The following is an 18591-nucleotide window of genomic DNA, read 5'->3' on the forward strand; positions in this document are numbered from 1 at the left end:
CTGTCTGAAATTAGCTCAAAAATGGATGTATCTATTTCTAAAAAACGTCTAAATACCTGTAATATTTCGAGAAAAATTATGGAACAGACGAATTAGAAAATTTATCCGTTTGAATTTGATGCATCGAACCTACGCACGTTTGGAGGTTGAGAAAAGGCCAAAACCAAGGAAAGCGAACACGGGAAGAGGCGTGGCGTGTAGACGGACAGAAGCAAAAGAAGGATAGACACGTGGACCTTCCCGGTTCCTCTCCGATCGTCCCCAATCCCCGTCCCCGTCGCACTCCTCCGCGCGCCACTGCCTCCCTGGCAGCACCAACAGCAACCCCACACGCAGCTTCGTCGGCTGGAACGCCCAAGGTTTCGTTTGCATCCCTCTCGCTCTCGCCGTCTCACGTGCCCCGCGCTGCTCCTGCTCCTGCCCGCACCATTGTTCGCTTTTGGGATTCAGCCCAGGAAGTCACTCTTCACCACCTTCTCCAGTTCTCCATAGGAGCACGCAGCACGCCTACGCTTCCAGCGCATGGGGATCGCGGGGCGGGTGACTGCCCCGCTGCCGCTGCGTCTCGGATTCCCCGGCGTGGCTCCCCCGCGTTCCGCGGCGCATCCGAGGAAGGGCGGGTGGGGGAGGAAGCGGAACCCCCCGTGTGCCGCCAACTCGCTGCATCCTAGCAACAACAACCCGAGAGCGCGGCACCACGATCCCAGCCTCAAGGTTCCCGGTGGCGATGTCGACGGGATGGGCGTTAACGGTGGCGCCGCCAAGCCCTCCCTCGCGCCGACGCCGCAGAAGAGGAGGCGCGCGCCGTGTGACGTGGAGGAGGAAGCGTGGGGGCTCCTCCGGGAGTCGGTGGTGCGCTACTGCGGCAGCCCCGTGGGCACGATCGCCGCCTGTGACCCCAACGACGCCTGCCCGCTCAACTACGACCAGGTGTTCATCCGGGACTTCGTGCCCTCCGGGATCGCGTTCCTGCTCAAGGGGGAGTACGACATCGTCCGCAACTTCATCCTGCACACGCTCCAGCTCCAGGTGACGTACGGCCGCTTTCACTAGTTCCTTCGTGATTCATATTTCGGTCGGTTGGTGTCAATAGAAAGCGTTTTAGTTGTATTCATGTATATGCAATTGGATAGTTGATGTTGGTGCCCCTATTTCCTAATAAGATTTTGCACTCTGGGAAGCACGACCAATATGATATTAGTTGACGTCAATACAAATTTGTTTTCGTCCACTGAAGTCAGCATCCACCTAACAAATATTTTTACAATATTTTTGTGTGGATACCTTTCTGCTAAACAAAATCCATTATGCACAGCATGATGTATCCAGCTTTTGTTTTGTAAAGACTGATCGTTGACGATGTATAGAGCTGGGAGAAAACAATGGACTGCCATAGTCCGGGACAAGGGTTGATGCCAGCTAGTTTCAAGGTGCGTGTTATTCCACTCGATGATAATGGCACAACAGAGGAAGTCTTGGATCCTGATTTTGGAGAGGCTGCTATAGGCCGTGTGGCACCAGTTGATTCAGGTAAAGTTTTTCAAACCTTTTCCATTCAAGCAATGTTGGATTTGATTATTAACTTTTCAGGAAAGATGTCACATTTGATGATTCTGTTAATCTGAATAAATCATGAAAAAGAGCACCTTCATGATGGTTTTCAGGTTTATGGTGGATCATATTGCTGAGAGCATACGGAAAATGTTCAGGAGACATGTCATTTCACGAGAGAATTGATGTCCAGACTGGAATAAAATTGATCTTGAAGCTTTGTTTAGCTGATGGGTTTGACATGTTCCCCACATTGCTTGTCACTGATGGCTCCTGCATGATAGATCGTCGAATGGGAATCCATGGACACCCATTGGAAATTCAGGTAGCACGAATTGGTGAAACTAAGTTTCCTCAACAAAAAAAATTGTATGATAGCACACTCAAACAGCAGGGCAGGCCCTTTAACATGCATAGGAATAATGAAGCAACATACACAAGGATGATAGGGAGCCCACTAAATTGTACTTCCTGCGTTCCTAAATACTTGTCGCTGTTTTAGTACAAGTTTGCACTAAAACAGCGACAAGTATTTAGGAACGGAGGGAGTACTCATATATACATTTGATATTTTTTGTCTCAAATTCCGTTTCGGTGTTCCTAATTTTGACCTACATGGATCATGGATTCATGGTACTGTCCTGCTACTAGAAATGCTGGTCGATCAGAGCATGTCTTCACAGACATGGTTATTCAAGACATTCTAAGATTACAGCTAACATCATCGCATGATCTTCCCCACCATCTCTGTGAATGGATGAGGGTTGTTTTCTGGTATCTATGCATGATTTTTTTTTCATATATAATTTCTGGTGTAGGCACTGTTCTATTCAGCTCTCTTGAGTGCGCGTGAGCTGCTCACCCCAGAAGATGGATCGGCTGACTTGATCCGTGCCCTAAATAGCAGGCTTATGGCGCTATCTTTCCATATCAGGGAATATTATTGGCTTGATAAGAGAAAGCTAAATGAGATATACCGATACAAAACAGAAGAATATTCTTATGATGCTGTCAACAAGTTCAACATATATCCTGACCAGATTCCATCCTGGCTAGTTGAATGGATCCCTCCGAAAGGGGGTTACTTCATCGGAAACTTGCAGCCAGCTCACATGGATTTTCGATTCTTCTCTCTGGGGAACTTGTGGTCTATAGTAAGCAGTTTGGCAACAACCCATCAATCTCATGCTATTCTGGATCTGGTCGAAGCCAAATGGTCTGATCTAGTGGCAGAGATGCCAATGAAGATATGTCATCCTGCTCTTGAGGGTCAAGAATGGAAATTTATTACAGGGAGTGACCCTAAGAACACGTGAGTATATTATTATCATCTACTCCTGGCAGTCTTCCAGATCATTTGCATTTCTTCTTAATATTTATTTTCTTTTGCCTGTAGGCCTTGGTCTTACCATAATGGAGGTTCCTGGCCAACTTTATTGTGGCAGGTTTGCAACTTGAGGATTCTGTTGAAAACTTTGATTTGTACTTACTTGCTAAGTGATGTTCATGGCCCATTTTAGTACTTTGAGGCCTTGAGTGTTTTGTTGGACTGCATCGGTTGTTGCTTTTGCTTGTTGTGAATCAGTTTCTTCTTCTTTTACAGCTCACAGTGGCATGTATCAAGATGGACCGGCCTGAAATTGCAGCGAGAGCTGTGGAGGTGGCTGAAAGGCGTATTTCCTCAGATAAATGGCCTGAATATTACGATACCAAGCGTGCGCGGTTCATTGGCAAACAGGCCCGACTTTTCCAAACCTGGTCTATTGCCGGCTTCCTTGTGGCCAAGCTGCTGCTGGAAAACCCTGAAAAATCTAGAATACTCTGGAACAATGAAGACGAGGAAATTCTTAACGCTCTGAGTCTCATGGCTGATGCATCCAATTCAAAGAGGAAGCGTGGCAGGAAAGTACTGAAGAGGACATACATTGTGTAACTCCAGCAGCAGTTCCATACATCGTGAGTTCATATATGTAACAGTTCGTTTTGTTGTACATATTATTACCAAGTGGATATTTGTAGAGAAAATGTCCATTTTGAGATGTTGCTATAGTGAGGTATTATTAATATCATCAAGGTTTTCCACCTGGCTTCCTTATGATCACATCAACATAGAGATTCTACGCAGCATTGAAATCATCACACCGCAGCACATCATCGGAGTACTAGCCAGAATGGAAAACGGTCAATGGTGGTATCCAGGCAGTAACTGATGCACACTGGTGTACGTTCCAACAACAACACAGACGTCAGGCCCGTAATAACGGCTGAATCCGTGCTCCCAACTTTATTGTACCAACAGGGATACATGTTAAATAACCTGTTGCTCGGCCTTGCTTTGAGTCAAGTTGTACAACTTCCCAGCACTAACAATTTAGCAACTAGGATAGCTAGTAACGGCTTATTCCAGATGCTACCCAGGGACGCACTACTGATTCATACAGTACAGCACAACAGCACGTTCCATCAGTTGCAAATTGCTTGCAAGCCCATGACTGCCTTAAGAAGAAAATTGCAGCAGGCATTACTCTACATCCCAACATTGGAAGATGATATGATCTGATATCTGGTGGTATTAACAAGGAATAAAGTTACAGGCACAACAGCCGACCTTACTCTACATCTTAACATTGGCAGATGACAACTGATAACCCATTTTTCAACAGAGAACTGCAGGGGGGAGTGGGGAGGAGAGTGGGACTACTACTTCTAGCTACCATGGTATGGATATTCTTCCGAATACAAAGTACTACCAATATTACTACTGCCACCACTAAAAGAGCTCAAACTCGATGTCATCTCCATTCAGCCGGAACTCGAGACACTTGCCTTCTTTTTTCTTGCGTGCCACCGACGCCACAAGGGTTGAGGTGTCGATGCTTTTCGGGGTCTCTGGAGGCGCAGTCCAACGGATCAAGGCCCAGTTCAGGCCTTGGAAGAAGGGATGCCGCTTGATCTCAGCAGCTCCTCTTGTCGAGCCAAGCCGATGCTCTGGCTCCTTCACGAGCAACCCTCTGATCAGATCACGGGCATGGAAGCTCACAGCTGGGCTATCTGGGAACTTCAGCCCCTGTGAGACCACATTTGTAAGTGTTTCATCATTGCCAGGTCCCCTGAAAGGTGTTCTCCCATAGAGCAATTCATAGAGAAAGATGCCAAGAGTCCACCAGTCAACTGAGCTGCCATGGCCATCTCCCCTGATAATCTCTGGGGCAAGGTATTCATGGGTTCCAACAAATGAATTCGACCTTGCATCAGTTGGTTCGACAACAAGCTGCGGAAGTGATGGTTTCTTTAGCGGCTCAGCTCTGGGTCTCCGTGTCCTGGCAGGAGTAGAGGATACCAGCCGAGGCGTGAAGCAAGAGGAATTGGCCCAGGCTGGTTGGATACACAGTGGATCAATGCAGCTTTCTGCACAGGGCCCGGAAGGCCTAGGAGGCTCATCTCTTCCGACCGATGAGCACCTCACAAGCATTGGACTTACCGAGCACCTCAGGGACAGATCAAAGTCAGAGAGCATGATGTGCCCATCTTCACGAACAAGTATATTCTCAGGCTTCAGATCGCGATATATGACCCCCAGCATATGGAGGTACTCCAACGCTAAGAGAACTTCTGCAACATAAAACCTGCAAACCCATAGCAAGAACACGAGCTTCAGCCAAAATTCATCAACCAAGCAGCAGAGAAATTTCTGTTAGCAACGTTAAAAAAATATGCTAGCACATTAGCTTAATAGATTTTGGTTTAGTTAGTGTAAAGCAGCTCCATCATGGTGAATTTAAATGCATCAGGTCATCAAGAGAACACCACAAATAGCTTGACGGTAATTTCGTACCTAGCAGCAGCTTCTGAAAAGCATCTAGTAGGTTGCTTCTGCCTTAGGACATGCAGGTCACCACCTGGACAATACTCCATGACTAAGGAAGACAAATTGTCTGTCGTGAAATAAGAATACAGGGTAGGAAGAAATGGGTGGTCAAGCATTTGCAGTATCTCCCTCTCAGTTTGAGCCCTCAGCATCTTCTTTCTGCTTATTAGGTACTCAATGTCCATGACTTTCAATGCAAACATGCAGTCTGAACCCACTAACTCAGCTAGATAAACAGTTCCAATGTCCCCACAGCCAAGTTGTTTGAGAAGCTTGAAGTTCTTCAGTCCAAGAGTCCCTTGTTGGATTGCAACACGCGTTATAGCTCCCCATCTCACATCTTTTGACATGTGAGGTCTGGTGCCATTAGTACTGAAACTGCCATAACTATCTTCGCTGATGCTTGTGCTTGTGCTATAGTCACCAATGCTACTCTTCGAGCTTTGGGAGCTTTCCCCCTTTTCCTTCGATCTTGACAACTCACCAGGCTTTGAACCAAGGGTCCCACCAACACCACATCCTTTGCCAAAATCAGCTCCTTCAGCACTGATGATAGAGCTATCAGTGTCCTTCTTGTTGGTCGGTATTGGAGTTCTGGGTTCATCCTGAAGGTCCTCCTGCTGTTTAATAGTTCGAGAATTGGAACATTTTGCTTCGCAGTGCTTATGGGATGCCACTGCTGCAGCTGGTTCAGGTTTAACCTTCTTTTTAGTGGAGGATTTGTTGCGAAAGACTGGCCTCACCAGGCGTGAACCGCCTACTGGAACAGCCCGTGGGCTAGATGCTTTTGGAGATTTGCCCTTTCTCTGTTTTGACACAGCTCTTCCTGCAGATGGATCTTCACTTGCCTCCAATGACTTGTTACTGATCACATCTTGAATTCTAGTTTTTTGGACCTTGGCTTTGGTTGGAGATGCTGATCGCAAATGTTTGTTACTTGAGCTCTTATTCTGCACCTTTTTACTGGATCCAATTGACTTAACCGGTGAACTTACTGCAGCCTTCTCAGGCAAAACAAACGCCTTTGTCACTTTATTCTTCTCATCCTGCTCCTCGTTGGTTTGAACCACGACAGTCGTATGAAGTTTCTTAATCACCCCAACTTCTGAAGAATTCACCACAGCTGTGGGCTTTGACATCCTCTTCATGGCAGCCATCTCCGAGGCCTGGGAGATGCACATCTTCCTCAGGGCCTGCTTCAAGCTCACAGACTCCACAATTTCCGAGCTTGACATCGGCGCTTTCCCGAGTGCGATAAGCCTCTTATCCGTGCTTGTCTGCCCAGAAGCCCGGGCCGAGGTGCGCGCATTGATCGATCTGAGGAGCCGGTCAAGATCATCCTCCACCGAGCACAACCGCTCCCCATGCTCCTGCCCCACTGGCTTCACCCTCACCCTCAGGTGGGTGACCCCGCCTGGACGGGCATCTTTAGTCTCATCCACCAGTTCGACTATCTCCGAGCACCCTGAAGAACCCATTCCTCTCCAGCACTATCACCTTCAGAGCTATTCCTAGAGCCTGAACTTGCAGAACTCTGCGACCAAAAACCGCATCTGGGTGGAGGCCGCACAGCAACGGATGCGCTTCAAGTTAGGACCGGTAGTGCCTCCAGTTTGGTGACGAAAGAAGCAGCTTTCCCGGATCGAGAACCGGCATCACAACGGGTCTCTGCAAGAGAGTAAGCACAAACTAGATCAGGTGATGCAAGGAAATCATCTTTTTCAGAGAAAAGAAAGAACCTTATCAACACTAGAGACACATAGTGGAGGAAAAAAGCCTAGAAATCTCAAGAAAAACTGGAGCTTGGGGCGGGTCAGAACTCAGAACAGGGAGAATCTTACCAGCGGAGGACGGCGGCGGCGAGAACGACCCAGATGAGATTTAGGGTTTTGAAGGAGCGGCGACGAGTATGACAAGAAAGAAAAGCGACGGGGGTGCAGAAGCAAATGGCACTCAGCTTGAACAGCGGCGGCGGCAGCAATGCGCGCACATCACGAGGAGCAAAAGAGTACGACGAAATGAGAGCCGCCCTCGATGCCGCTCCTCTCTCTCTCTCGAACACAAGCTGCTCTCCCTCTCCTATCCCCTCTCACGCACACTCCCCTCCAGCGGTGCCTTTCTCTCTCCACCACGGCAGCCACCGCAAACCAATAAAAACAGCCCCCACGCAGCACCCTAGGATTTACGCTTCTTTATTTATGGCCGCCATTTATTAATCCTCCTTGCAGTGCAGCGACGCACCCTCTCGCGTCTCTCTCCTCACCCTCTTTTCGTGTCTCCGTCTCGAATGTCTAGCTACGGCCTTTTCCTTTTTCTTTTTAGTTTTTATTATCATATTATCACTCACTCTCAATCGACGCTTATGAACCATCGAAGAGCGACCGGGCAAAAGGAAGAGCCCGACAAGAATACGACCGGGACGCGAAAAGCAAACTGTAATTAGACTCGGATTCAAGCCTAGGGAGACTAGCAGTAACTCCGCTCCGGCTTGGGAGTTTACTTGTGTGTAGCGGACAAATACTGTAACGCGCGCCTGGAAAAAAAAAAGTAAAGAAATGAAAAATGAAACGGGCATCGAATCAGTTTCCTATTCGCGCATAAACGCGACTTGACTGTGCCGTAACCTTCCTTACCTGCGTGACAGCGTGATCAGTCATGTCAAACAGCGTTACGTTATCCTGCCGTTGCCGTCGTTGCCAGGACACGTGGTTACCACTTGATCACTGCTGAGCACTGACCCCCGGAGCAGCTCCACGTTACTCTGACCGCTGCTTTTTCAGAAAGAAAGAAAAAAAATACTGCCTTGCTGCAGCGGTGGTTGGTTACCGGCAGAGTCAGCTCGTGACGGCCGGTAGCAGAGGAGGATGTAGTACTGTGGTAGTGTGGTGGTGCACTGGGGCGTACCACTGGCTACTGTGCCCCCGGGCCGGCCGCATCACAACACAGGCGTCTTGTGCTCGCCTTGTTTCGGTGCACACCGGCACCGCCCCGTTCGCATTCATTTGGTCCACGCGCCGCGTCGTGTGATCTGTGATCCCTTGGCCGAACGATGACGGTATCAGTGTCACCTTGCCCTCCCAAATTGCGCTATGTCACGCCGCCGGGAGAGTTGCTGCTGCCATCTCATCTGCATATGTATGCGCGCGCGTACGAATGTACCGTCTCTGGCAATACCGCAGGTTTTCGCTTCGAAAATCATCGGCGTGCCTTTTTATTTTGTTGTCCTTCTGACGACAGCCGACGGCGGTAGCGTTCTGCGTGCTGCTGCCGGTTCGCCGTGCACCCCTTGTTAAATTCCTCCGTCGCAAAAGACCTGCGCTGTGTGCCGTCCTGGGAAAAAGAAAAGAGGAGACGCCGAGACGGAAGAACCGAGCGCTCTGTAGTCCGTACATACGCTCTCCGTTCCTTGGATCTTTCCCTCCGGAAGCTTTTGAATTAAACCCGACAGCATCCTCTCTCCAGCGCCTAAAAAACGTGTATTCAAGCCTCCAATGCAAGTACGAATTGCCGAGATTAATTAAACGAAACGGACATGTGGGGCGTGGGTTTCGTCCCTGCCTCGGTTCGGGCCGTATCACAACACATTCAATCTGCGTTGCACATTCATATGGCCAACACCATGCCGCGGCAAACATCAGTCAGCAGCAAGGCAAGCATAGCTCCCCAGATCGAGACGGCAAGCAGGAGTAACTACGGTACTTGGTCTCCGTTAGAAAGATGCCAGGGATAAAGATCGGGGAGGGTCCATTGGGAGAGATCTCTATTCTTCTCGCAATCTACTGATGAGTACGTACAGGCAGTACGCACCGCTCGATAATTGAGTTCATGGGCGCGCTTGTGTGGAGATTCGGCTAATTAGGTTTCCTTAGAATTGAATGCTGTATATGTTATCAGCAGCAGCAGCAACTTTGGATCCGCTTGCCCATGATGCAATGCTCTGTGTTACGTGCCTCCTGTCGCGGGGGAATTTAAAATACACGGTTTTTTTTACATATGTTGTCAAATACATATGCAGACAAAGGCTCCGCATATGAGGTGCACGCAAGCAGGCTATGAGTGCAGGATTCATGAAACGTAGTGATTGTTTGGTGCGATTTGCAGTTGGTAAATAATTGTTTTCTAGCAGCAGCACGCTACGAGCAGTGAGTAGTACTCCCTTAAAATAAGTTATCAAATGTACTGTGGAGGAACAGTTCTATATTGGTCGAAGTGTGCACGACCTCGGTCATCACAATCGGATGGATTTTCTTCAGTCCGGTGTAACCACCCCAAGCCCAAGTTGGCATCTAATTTAATCACCTTAGTTAAATTTGTTAAGCACGTAACCTTCCGCACCATGGTTCAAAATGGGCGTTGTGTAGTGCAAACAGTAGCTAAGACCATAGATCGTGCTTGTAAGTTGGAATTTCCGAAAAGACTACGTGTACTCATGTGTTTTGACAACTCCAACTCTAAGCAGGCAAGAGCGCTCGGCAAATGTACGTACACATCATGAACAGCGCCATGTCCAGCCAAAGCTATAGTATCTACGACGCCTACATGGATCGTCACGTCGCATTTGGTCCCGGCTGTCTCCGAGATATGAAACGTTGTGGCTCCCAGTCTAGTGTCTCTATAACAGGCGCCACCGCGTCAATCGAGGCAAAACCGGCGACCATTTAGTTACAATCTCGCTTCTGCAGGTCCCCCACCTGCGTCCGCTTCAACACCGAAGTAGCACGCGCGTGGATTTGTAGCGAAACAGAAAAACAGGGGACGCACAAGGCAGGGGATGGAAGGGAAACGAGATATCGACAAGACGCACGCACCCTCGGCAGCCACCAACCACATGCCGATCGATGGGGAGAACTAGCGGTATCCAAAGCCCGCGCCATTTAGAAATTAGAAGGGGTCGACACGACGATCATCGCGAACCACAATGTACATCCGTTGGGTTCGGTACGTAGTACGTGGCGGCAGCCGGCCCCGGTGGTCACGCACTCGTGGGCTCGATCGCCTGCTCGGCTAGGTGCTGCGTGCACGGTTCGTTCCTATCGGCTCGTTTTGGACGCTTCTGCGGCCTGCGCCGAGATCCACTGATGATCGTGGCAGGCCAGGTGCGGCGGTCGGGATCATTTTGATGTATAGCGACTTAACCGAAGGACTAAGAGTGCAGATATATTCTATCTGGACATCGCTGTAGCCACTCGATTGGGAGCTTGAGCTTTGATCCATTGAGCGAGAGGGGACTGTGTCCACTCACTTCGGTGCACCCCCGCTCTATTAGTTTTAAAAGAAAAAATGTTCCTTCCGCGTCTAAGTTTTTCCGCGGCTGGTGGGCTGTACCCTCAATCAACACAGTAGCCTATCTCTTGGTCAAAAAAGAAACATAGTAGCCTGTCTCTAGATCCTAATTAGGAGTAGTTTTTCGTCCATCTATTAGTATAACTGAACCTACTGCTATTACTGTAAGAGTGGATGAATAGCAGTCGCTCTTGTCAAGCCAGAAAGGTCAACACAAACACATCACCCTACAATAGCTCAATACTAGTACAAGTACTCCACCTAGTCACCTACAAATCCTAGATCACGGGAAAGTCGGCCTTTTGCTCATCTATCCATCGGTACAACCCCCACGCCATTACTCTAATCGAGCTGCTGCTGCTGATAATCGCAGTACTGTTCGTCGTTTGTCAAATCCTGCTTTTTACGTGGCCCTTCCTTTAATTTCACGGTTTCAGCACAACAAGGCACCGCGATGCGGACACACACACGGACTGGACCGATCAACAAACCCGTTACGGCCAGAAACGGCCGCTGGAAAGCTGCATCCGTGCGACTCGGATGGTGCAGTTGTGCAAGAGCAGTACACGTTGATGAGCCGCTCGTACTGGACGGACCTGCTTATTACGGGCGTGAGTTGGCTGTCGTGATTACGAGTAACTGCGGCTTAATTGATCCCGTCCCTGTAAAAGTGTCTTTTGCGGAGTAATAACTGCAGCGGGGGACGGTACGTGCTTCAGGCCGGCAAATCGCGCAGCCGGCGGCAGCTCTGATCAACAGAAAGCACTGTGTAACTACGTTAATGAATCATGATGCTGCTGTGCACAACTATTATGGGAGTATGGTGTGGTGGGGGCGGACTATATTGGATCTCCGTGACATATGCCTGAGAATCCAAGAACAGCATGAATAATACGGCTGCCTTACCTGTCCACTCGCGATGCAGCAGTGCTCCCTGGATTCCTCGCTGCCTGGTATTTGGAATCTGAATTTCGTAAACAAAAAATGACTGGAAACAATCAGACAAAGAACATCACTTATTATAAGCTTGTTGATCAGGTTATCCCTCGATGACAATGAGACCAGTTTGCAGAGACTTCTGTCCGGATCTTGCTGATCTTTGAAGATGCTCCCAGCCAGCTAGTCGGCGTTATTTTCTGAATGCTTTTGGCCTCTTTGGTCTGTAACCGAGATTTTAACTAGGAGTAGCACTTTTGGGTCTCTAACACGGTGATAGAAAAACACAGGAACTGAGATGACATGTCTCACAAATCCTATGAAGATTGAAAACACAGGAATGGAAAAGATTAGCCATTTGAAATACGGGATAGGAAAAGTACAGGAAACTTCAAATCAAATCAAGTTGGTCTCTTGAGGAATCTTATTAACCATCTTACTAATGAAGAGAGCAAATTAAATCAAATTTGCTAGCCATATGCAAGAAATCTGTGCAATAGAATCATAACACGTACACATAATTTGACTCCATTTAACTAACCATGCCGACGGCAACAAGAATTTCTCGTCAAATTCTGCTAGGAAGCGAGCCTTGCTTGCTGCTGTTTCCATGAGCCAGAGTTCGCAGGTCCCCGTGCGTGTTGGACACCATTTTTTTTTTTTTGACCAAGGCGTGTTGGACACCATTCGCTGGTAGGCCGGCTTTTGAATTTTCTATCGCTCTGTAGAGGAAGGACGGGGTCTTGGCAGGTCTTCACGCAGGCGCGAGCGAGCGAAACGCAGGAGTCGAGGTGCGCGACGAAGCGTTTTCCCGCCAGGATTCTTTCCATTGGATTTGAGTGGATTTTTTTTTCCTGCAAAACGTGAAGGATAAGAACCCAACCCTTTGAAATCCAGATTCCTATTCCTTTGTTCCAAAGGGCACCAAGGAATTTTTTCCTGTGAAAATCCTATCCCATGAAATTCCAACGAGAAACCCGCGTTCCAAACGAGCCCTTAACGTTTGTGTTGCTTCATTTCAATGAATTGGAACAAGGCCGAGTGCCTTTACTCTAAAAAGAACTCAGAACCATTAGCGACCCCGAGGTCTGAACTCTGAAGAGAAGTTCAGAAGAAATTGTAAGCCTGTAGATGACACATTACATTGGACTGAAATGCCACACAATTGTCCGCTTGTGCACAGACCACATAAGAGTTAACTACAAGGACAGGTCATACGTTCGCGCAGAAGAGTCAACCTGTGCTCGGAAATATCTGCAGTATATATGGTACTAGATACATCCATAATTAGACAAATTTAAGTACGATCCGTGAGCCAAGCCATTATCATTCACAATTCAAACGTTGATCTCACTACTAGTCATTCTAATAGTAGTTCCGTAAAAATAGCGGCCTAATGCCACGGGTCATGCCAATTTTTGGACGAGGATTGCTTTTGATAGATGCCAAACGGCCTAATACCTTAGTTGCTTTGCCTTGTACTCCTGATGAAACAGCCAAGAGGTTTAACTGCCTGAACATGCCTTATGATCATGAAGAACAGAAGAGTCGGTCATACCACCAAGTCCACAACTGAAAGAGGGTGTTCCTTCAGATGACAAATTCGAAATTGACCATCCTACTTCAACCAATAAATTTATACTACCCTTACGCATATTTTCTTAAGAAAGCGTATGCAAAGCATAGCAGTGGTGTTAGATAAGATTTTTAACCTGAATACTCACTCCGTCCTATATTCCTATATGCATCTGGACGCTTTTTAGATATAGATGCATCTAAATTTGAACAAATTTAATTCCCTTAACTTAAGGTGGGACGGAGGGAGTGCAAGTAGCATTTTCTTCTCGATTTGAATTTTTTGCCAGATCAGAGATGGTCTTCACATTACAACAAAACAGGCCCTTGCCAAACAGGACTAAGGAATACCACAGAGCAAATCCCACAATGAACATTGGCAAAACAAGTTAATAAAGTAGCAAAATCGGATAGCAAAGGTACGGTTCACCAGTAAATCAAACCAGCAACCTCGTGCTGAGTTACACATCAAAACAGTCTTTCCAGTGTTTCACAACTCAGCTAAAGAAAAGCTAAAACATCATCGACTCTAGTTTCCTGGCCAAAAACTGATAGTGAAGATACGAAATACTTAGTCGAACAGACTGAAGCCCATGTCCTGCAAGTAGATGACCATATACATTGTCAGAACTTTTGTCATTGAAATGAACCAAACAGCAGCAAAAAAAATTAAGAATGGGAAGCAAAATGCAATCAGGAGACAGCAATACTGATGGGCCGCAAGGTTACATCTGAATATTTATCAAAAATGATTGATATTGCTAAAAAGGGCATAAGTGGGAATAGAGATCTTACATCATCACTCTCTTCCTTCTCCACGACCTTCTCCTCTTTCTTCTCAGCCGCCGGAGCAGCGCCGCCACCACCACTGGCAGGAGCCGCAGCTGCCACAGCTACACCACCACCACCAGACGGAACTGAAGCAAACTTCTCCCTGCCAGCAGCCAAGAGCTCAGCGATGTCCTTGCCCTTCACTTGGGACAGCATGAGTTCCATCTTTTCATTGTCGATTTCACAACCAACTGCCATATAAAGAAGTATGGCTACCATTAGATACTACAATATACAAAAAACGTATAGCTAATGTTGACTCAAATACCAATCACTAAAATGGAATGAAAACAACCAATTGATACATTGACTGCAAATTAAAATACTAATCCTCACTTGACCAAACTATGGTAACACTAACACCCAATCACAGAGCAACTAATACCATCAATCTAACAGGTCCAAATGTAACATACAAGTGTTTACCGTGATATTTCAATGAAATAACATGATTTAACTAATGTGTGTCCCAACAATAAATAAAATAGTTGTTGTTTACAAAAAGATTCAGTTAGTTGGTTAGACAAATTACCTGACTCCAGAATGGTTGTCAAGTCCTCTGCGGAGGGGCTGGAGTTGCCAGACAGGTAAGCAAGCAGATAGGCAGCGATGAACTTCATCCTGACCAAATAACAAAGGAACATATTCAGCAAATGTAAATAGCCGGAATTCTTCAAACATCTGATAGAACAGTAGATAAATAAAATTATCCCAGAATCTAATCCATAACTAAAGGTGACGCTAGTGTACGTTAGTGCTTAGATGAAACTACTGAACAGCCAAAAAGAATAGTGTTCTTTCTTAATCCGCTCAAGAAGCGAAATTATCTGCTCGTAATGGAAGCCATCTTTTTTCTGAGGAGAAAGCAAGATATTAATAATACAATTTCCCACTATGCCACTGGTGCCGGCCATGTCTTAGGCTCTTAGCAATGGGTTCTTGCATATGAGATCCAAGATACTCGCCAACAAACTATTGCAAATCAACTACTCCAGTAGAATGTTCCGATAAACTCGAAACCCCGTGACTACGAGCAACTAGTGACAAGATCATAGAAACGAGATATGCAAAAGGGCATTAGAATCGTTACTTGGATCGGAGAGGGAGAGAGCTGAAGGCGCGGCGGCGGCGGAGAGATCGAGTGGTCTTCTAGGGTTTCTGCGAGTAAGGGTTCTCGTGGGAGCGGCGGAGCAACTTATTTATATAGCCTGTGACTGCGGCGGGCTGCGATCTGCACCGTCCGTCTCTGCCATTGGTCCGGCCCCTGTTGTCCCAGCCGTTGATAAATCCGATCGACGCCTCCTGATAGAGGAGTAAATTATGGGCCTGGGTGCCTAAATACATGGCCGAGTTGTAACTTTGCAACTTTAATGGGCTTTTTAGCCGTTTTTCGAAGCCCATTAACCGTTACTCCTGGTCTTGTCGTGGCATGAGAAAGCCCACGAGTACGCCATGCCATAAACCATTTCTTCCTCGTTCCTCCGCTTCTCCCCAGCGCACCGTTGGTTGGTTGCCACGACAAGCGCGGCCTAATCGGACGAGGTCCGGTGCTAGATATACCCGCCGGCACTACGCCGACGGCTGACAGTCTGAAACGTAGGTAGCGCCCTCCAGGCTTGCAAATCAATGATATTGAGCCATTTTGCCAAGATGAAATTGTGCTATACCAACAATGTGCTGAAAAAAGGGTCAGTTATATTACCACCTGAAGCTGCAGCTTTCAAATCCATTTTCATGTTTAGCTGATTGTTATTTCCTGTCTTATTTTTTTACAGGACAAGGAAATAAGGGGGCGTCTGCAGGATAGTGAATATAAACTGGGTTTCTCGATGCCCCTTGAAGAAGCAAAGGAAAGAGTCACTCAACTCCAGTCAGAGGTCACACTGCTTGAAAGGTAACGTGGGTGGTGATGCCTTTTGTCCTACATGTATTATCATACCATCATTTCGTGATTACAAGCGGGTTAATTTTTCAAGTTCCAAGATGAACCTTCCATTAGAATTTTGTGAAACTGGAGTAAAATGATCCACAGCTTGGACATACATAACTATCTCTTACACTCAGGGGTGTCTTCAAATCGGGAAAATATCAGGTGAAAACAACCATTGGATGAAAACCTAAAAACTCTCGTCCTGAGCCGTTGGATCGAAAATTCACGGCCCAGATCTAAGGTGGGATTGGAACCAACAACTTAAAGACGATTTTACACAAATTCCCCTGATGTTACCTCCGCTTACAATGCATCGTAGGAATCCCCGTTCCCTCACCCCTCCCGTCCCATTACATCCCCAATTCGGAGCTGACTGGAGACCACCGGCGAAGTCCCAACAGCGACCAACTGGAGCGCCGCTTCGCAGGCGCGCAACGGCGACTAGAGGCCGTAGTGTCTCCACGAAGGGATCGCACCGCTAGCGGCGGCGACGCTCACCCCACGCCGCGGCAGCGGCGACCCTGACTACAGGTGATGGCGCGGGCGGCCCTGACTCCAGGTGCTGGCGCGGGCGACGGCGGCGCTGAGTTCTCTGTGATGACTACCAACATGGCCCGTCGACCTGGACCTCCGCAATGCCGTCTCTACTACCCAGCGGTGCACTAGGCGAGGCCACGAGGGAGAGATAGAAGCCTCGACGGTGCCCCCATGGCTCGGCGTCAAGTCGGCTTGATTTCCCTGCAGTGGCACCAGCCCCACGCGACCGGAAACGCGCGACGCTGACCCAGGCGATGACGAAGCTGAACCTGTTGTCTTCTTGCTTTTATCTGAACTTGATGTCATCTGAACTTGTGTTGGCTGGAGAGTACTCTAGAAGGTGGTCGGCGAAGGGACAGTGGTCACGTTCGAGGTCGACATAAGGCGGGCGATCACGGCCGGCGTCCGGCGAGTGCTCCGTCCGCCCGTCGGCGTCTGACGAAGGCCCAGTGTGCCTGAACGTGGCCGGCGGTGGACGCGCGCTACATAACGGGATTTATGGACGGCGTGGAAGAGGGCGCGTTGTGGGGGTCGTCAAAGAGGAAGGAAGACGTGCGGTGACGCTCCGGTGCTACGAAACACGGATACGGCTCTGAACCGGCGTATTTGTATCGGATACTGCATGGATACGGGATACGCCCGGATACTCCCAAAACGTATTTTGCCGTATCGGATTATTTTTCGATCTAAAATAATTAAAAAAAATATCTGATACGTGAGGAATACCTCCCGATACTTGTGGGATACGAGAAACTGAACACCAGAAGAAGCACATCGGTCGTCGATCTATCCTACCAATCTCCCTTCTCTGTTCGGGCAGAATGGTTGATTGATTTCTTGACTTATCTTCTCCAGTTCTCTCTTTCTCAGCCCAGGTCATCCATGGCAAGATGAGCGTCAGCTTTAGTTGGGAGCTCGAGCTCGAGCACTACAGAGAACTGGGGAACAATCTGGCAATGCAGTACCATTTTTGACTACTTCTCATATAAAAATCTTTATTTTCTATATTTTTTATTATTTAACATATACATAGAAACGTATCCCCGTATCTATGTTTTTCAAAAATTGGCATATCGCGGTATCCCCGTATCGCGTATCCGATACGTATCAACGTACCCGTGCTTCCTAGCTCCAGTGCGCTCGATTGGAGGTTGACGATGACGCATGGATCTCACAAAGTCAAGATCGATTGGAAGACAGATCGTCGCTTCTCGTTTCCTTGTTGTGCAGTTGAGAGTACCAATCATCACCAAAAGACAGGAGGTTTAATGTAAAATCACGTTTAAGTTGTTGGTTCCAATCTTGCCTTAGATCTGGGCTGTGAATTTTCGATCCAACGGCTCAGGACGAGAGTTTTCAGGTTTTCACCTAATGGCCGTTTTCACATGATATTTCCCCCTTCAAATCAGCACTAGTAACAAGATAAAGAGTGTGAGTAAGTGTTACTCCGTATTTGATAGGAGCATGTCAATTGTAGATTTCCTTTACTCCTTGCATATCTTGAATTAATCCAACTTTGTAGTTATCTCTACCTATTATATGGAGTACATAACAATTTTAAAAGCCTCACCAATATCAACTATATGTAGTACATAACATGAGTTGAAATTCTGAATCCTGTTACCTGTTACCCTCTTCGTTTGAGGCCTAGCCGCGACCCAGCCGCACCCCCAAACGACGGCCCCCAAAAAATACAATTCAACCATAGTTTTGCCGCCACTTCATAGGCTGGCCCAAATCACCAAATCGCCCAAATTGATCACAAGTCTCGGCGAACAAAATAACATCAAACTATTAAATAAAATAAAATCACTCGGCCTGATCGTCATCCGCCGGAGCTGAAGGCACGTCCAAGCTCGCCGGTGGTGCAGAAGTGGCCGGAGGAGCTGTTTCGGGTGGTGATGGCGTAGAGGGGCCCGGTGCTGTTGTGTCGGGTGCCGATGGCGGAGTCGATGACGCCGGCGCTCTCGGTTCGGCCGAAATGAGCCTGCGTTGGCAATCGTACCACGCCTTCACCTCGGCGTCCATGCCGGTGGTGTCGCACGTCAAGATCAACTAGTCCTCCCGTCTCTTCTTCGCC

General features: G+C 47.8%; 3 protein-coding genes across 3 annotated transcripts; 1 reads left to right on the forward strand and 2 right to left on the reverse strand.

The window, feature by feature from the left end:
* The first annotated feature begins 241 nt into the window (after positions 1 to 241).
* On the forward strand, positions 242 to 3635 carry LOC100833137 (neutral/alkaline invertase 3, chloroplastic). Its single transcript, XM_003579638.4, has 6 exons — positions 242 to 1029; positions 1368 to 1530; positions 1665 to 1876; positions 2370 to 2863; positions 2948 to 2996; positions 3155 to 3635. The coding sequence occupies exons 1-6, from the start codon at positions 523 to 525 to the stop codon at positions 3482 to 3484; spliced, it is 1755 nt and encodes a 584-aa protein (XP_003579686.1). The 5' UTR covers positions 242 to 522; the 3' UTR covers positions 3485 to 3635.
* A 413-nt stretch (positions 3636 to 4048) lies between these two features.
* LOC100834670 (serine/threonine-protein kinase D6PK) lies at positions 4049 to 7601 on the reverse strand. The gene is made up of 3 exons (XM_003579644.4): positions 7261 to 7601; positions 5387 to 7087; positions 4049 to 5177 (listed from the first exon to the last, which is right to left on the reverse strand). The coding sequence occupies exons 2-3, from the start codon at positions 6895 to 6897 to the stop codon at positions 4322 to 4324; spliced, it is 2367 nt and encodes a 788-aa protein (XP_003579692.1). The 5' UTR covers positions 6898 to 7087; positions 7261 to 7601; the 3' UTR covers positions 4049 to 4321.
* A 5967-nt stretch (positions 7602 to 13568) lies between these two features.
* On the reverse strand, positions 13569 to 15290 carry LOC104581254 (60S acidic ribosomal protein P2A). The gene is made up of 4 exons (XM_010241573.3): positions 15135 to 15290; positions 14577 to 14665; positions 14009 to 14235; positions 13569 to 13811 (listed from the first exon to the last, which is right to left on the reverse strand). The coding sequence occupies exons 2-4, from the start codon at positions 14662 to 14664 to the stop codon at positions 13785 to 13787; spliced, it is 342 nt and encodes a 113-aa protein (XP_010239875.1). The 5' UTR covers position 14665; positions 15135 to 15290; the 3' UTR covers positions 13569 to 13784.
* Positions 15291 to 18591: the final 3301 nt, after the last annotated feature.

The sequence above is a fragment of the Brachypodium distachyon genome, chromosome 5, assembly GCF_000005505.3.
Source record: "Brachypodium distachyon strain Bd21 chromosome 5, Brachypodium_distachyon_v3.0, whole genome shotgun sequence".
Classification (NCBI taxonomy): domain Eukaryota; kingdom Viridiplantae; phylum Streptophyta; class Magnoliopsida; order Poales; family Poaceae; genus Brachypodium; species Brachypodium distachyon.

Coding starts and splice junctions, on each gene's coding strand:
- LOC100833137 (XM_003579638.4), top strand. CDS start 523: ATGGGGATCGCGGGGCGGGTGACTGCCCCGCTGCCGCTGCGTCTCGGA. Junction 1,030..1,367: donor TGCACACGCTCCAGCTCCAG/GTGACGTACGGC, acceptor GACGATGTATAG/AGCTGGGAGAAAACAATGGA. Junction 1,531..1,664: donor TGTGGCACCAGTTGATTCAG/GTAAAGTTTTTC, acceptor GATGGTTTTCAG/GTTTATGGTGGATCATATTG.
- LOC100834670 (XM_003579644.4), bottom strand. CDS start 6,897: ATGGGTTCTTCAGGGTGCTCGGAGATAGTCGAACTGGTGGATGAGACT. Junction 5,178..5,386: donor TTTTCAGAAGCTGCTGCTAG/GTACGAAATTAC, acceptor ATGGGTTTGCAG/GTTTTATGTTGCAGAAGTTC.
- LOC104581254 (XM_010241573.3), bottom strand. CDS start 14,664: ATGAAGTTCATCGCTGCCTATCTGCTTGCTTACCTGTCTGGCAACTCC. Junction 14,236..14,576: donor GACAACCATTCTGGAGTCAG/GTAATTTGTCTA, acceptor TTTATATGGCAG/TTGGTTGTGAAATCGACAAT. Junction 13,812..14,008: donor AGAAGGAAGAGAGTGATGAT/GTAAGATCTCTA, acceptor ATCTACTTGCAG/GACATGGGCTTCAGTCTGTT.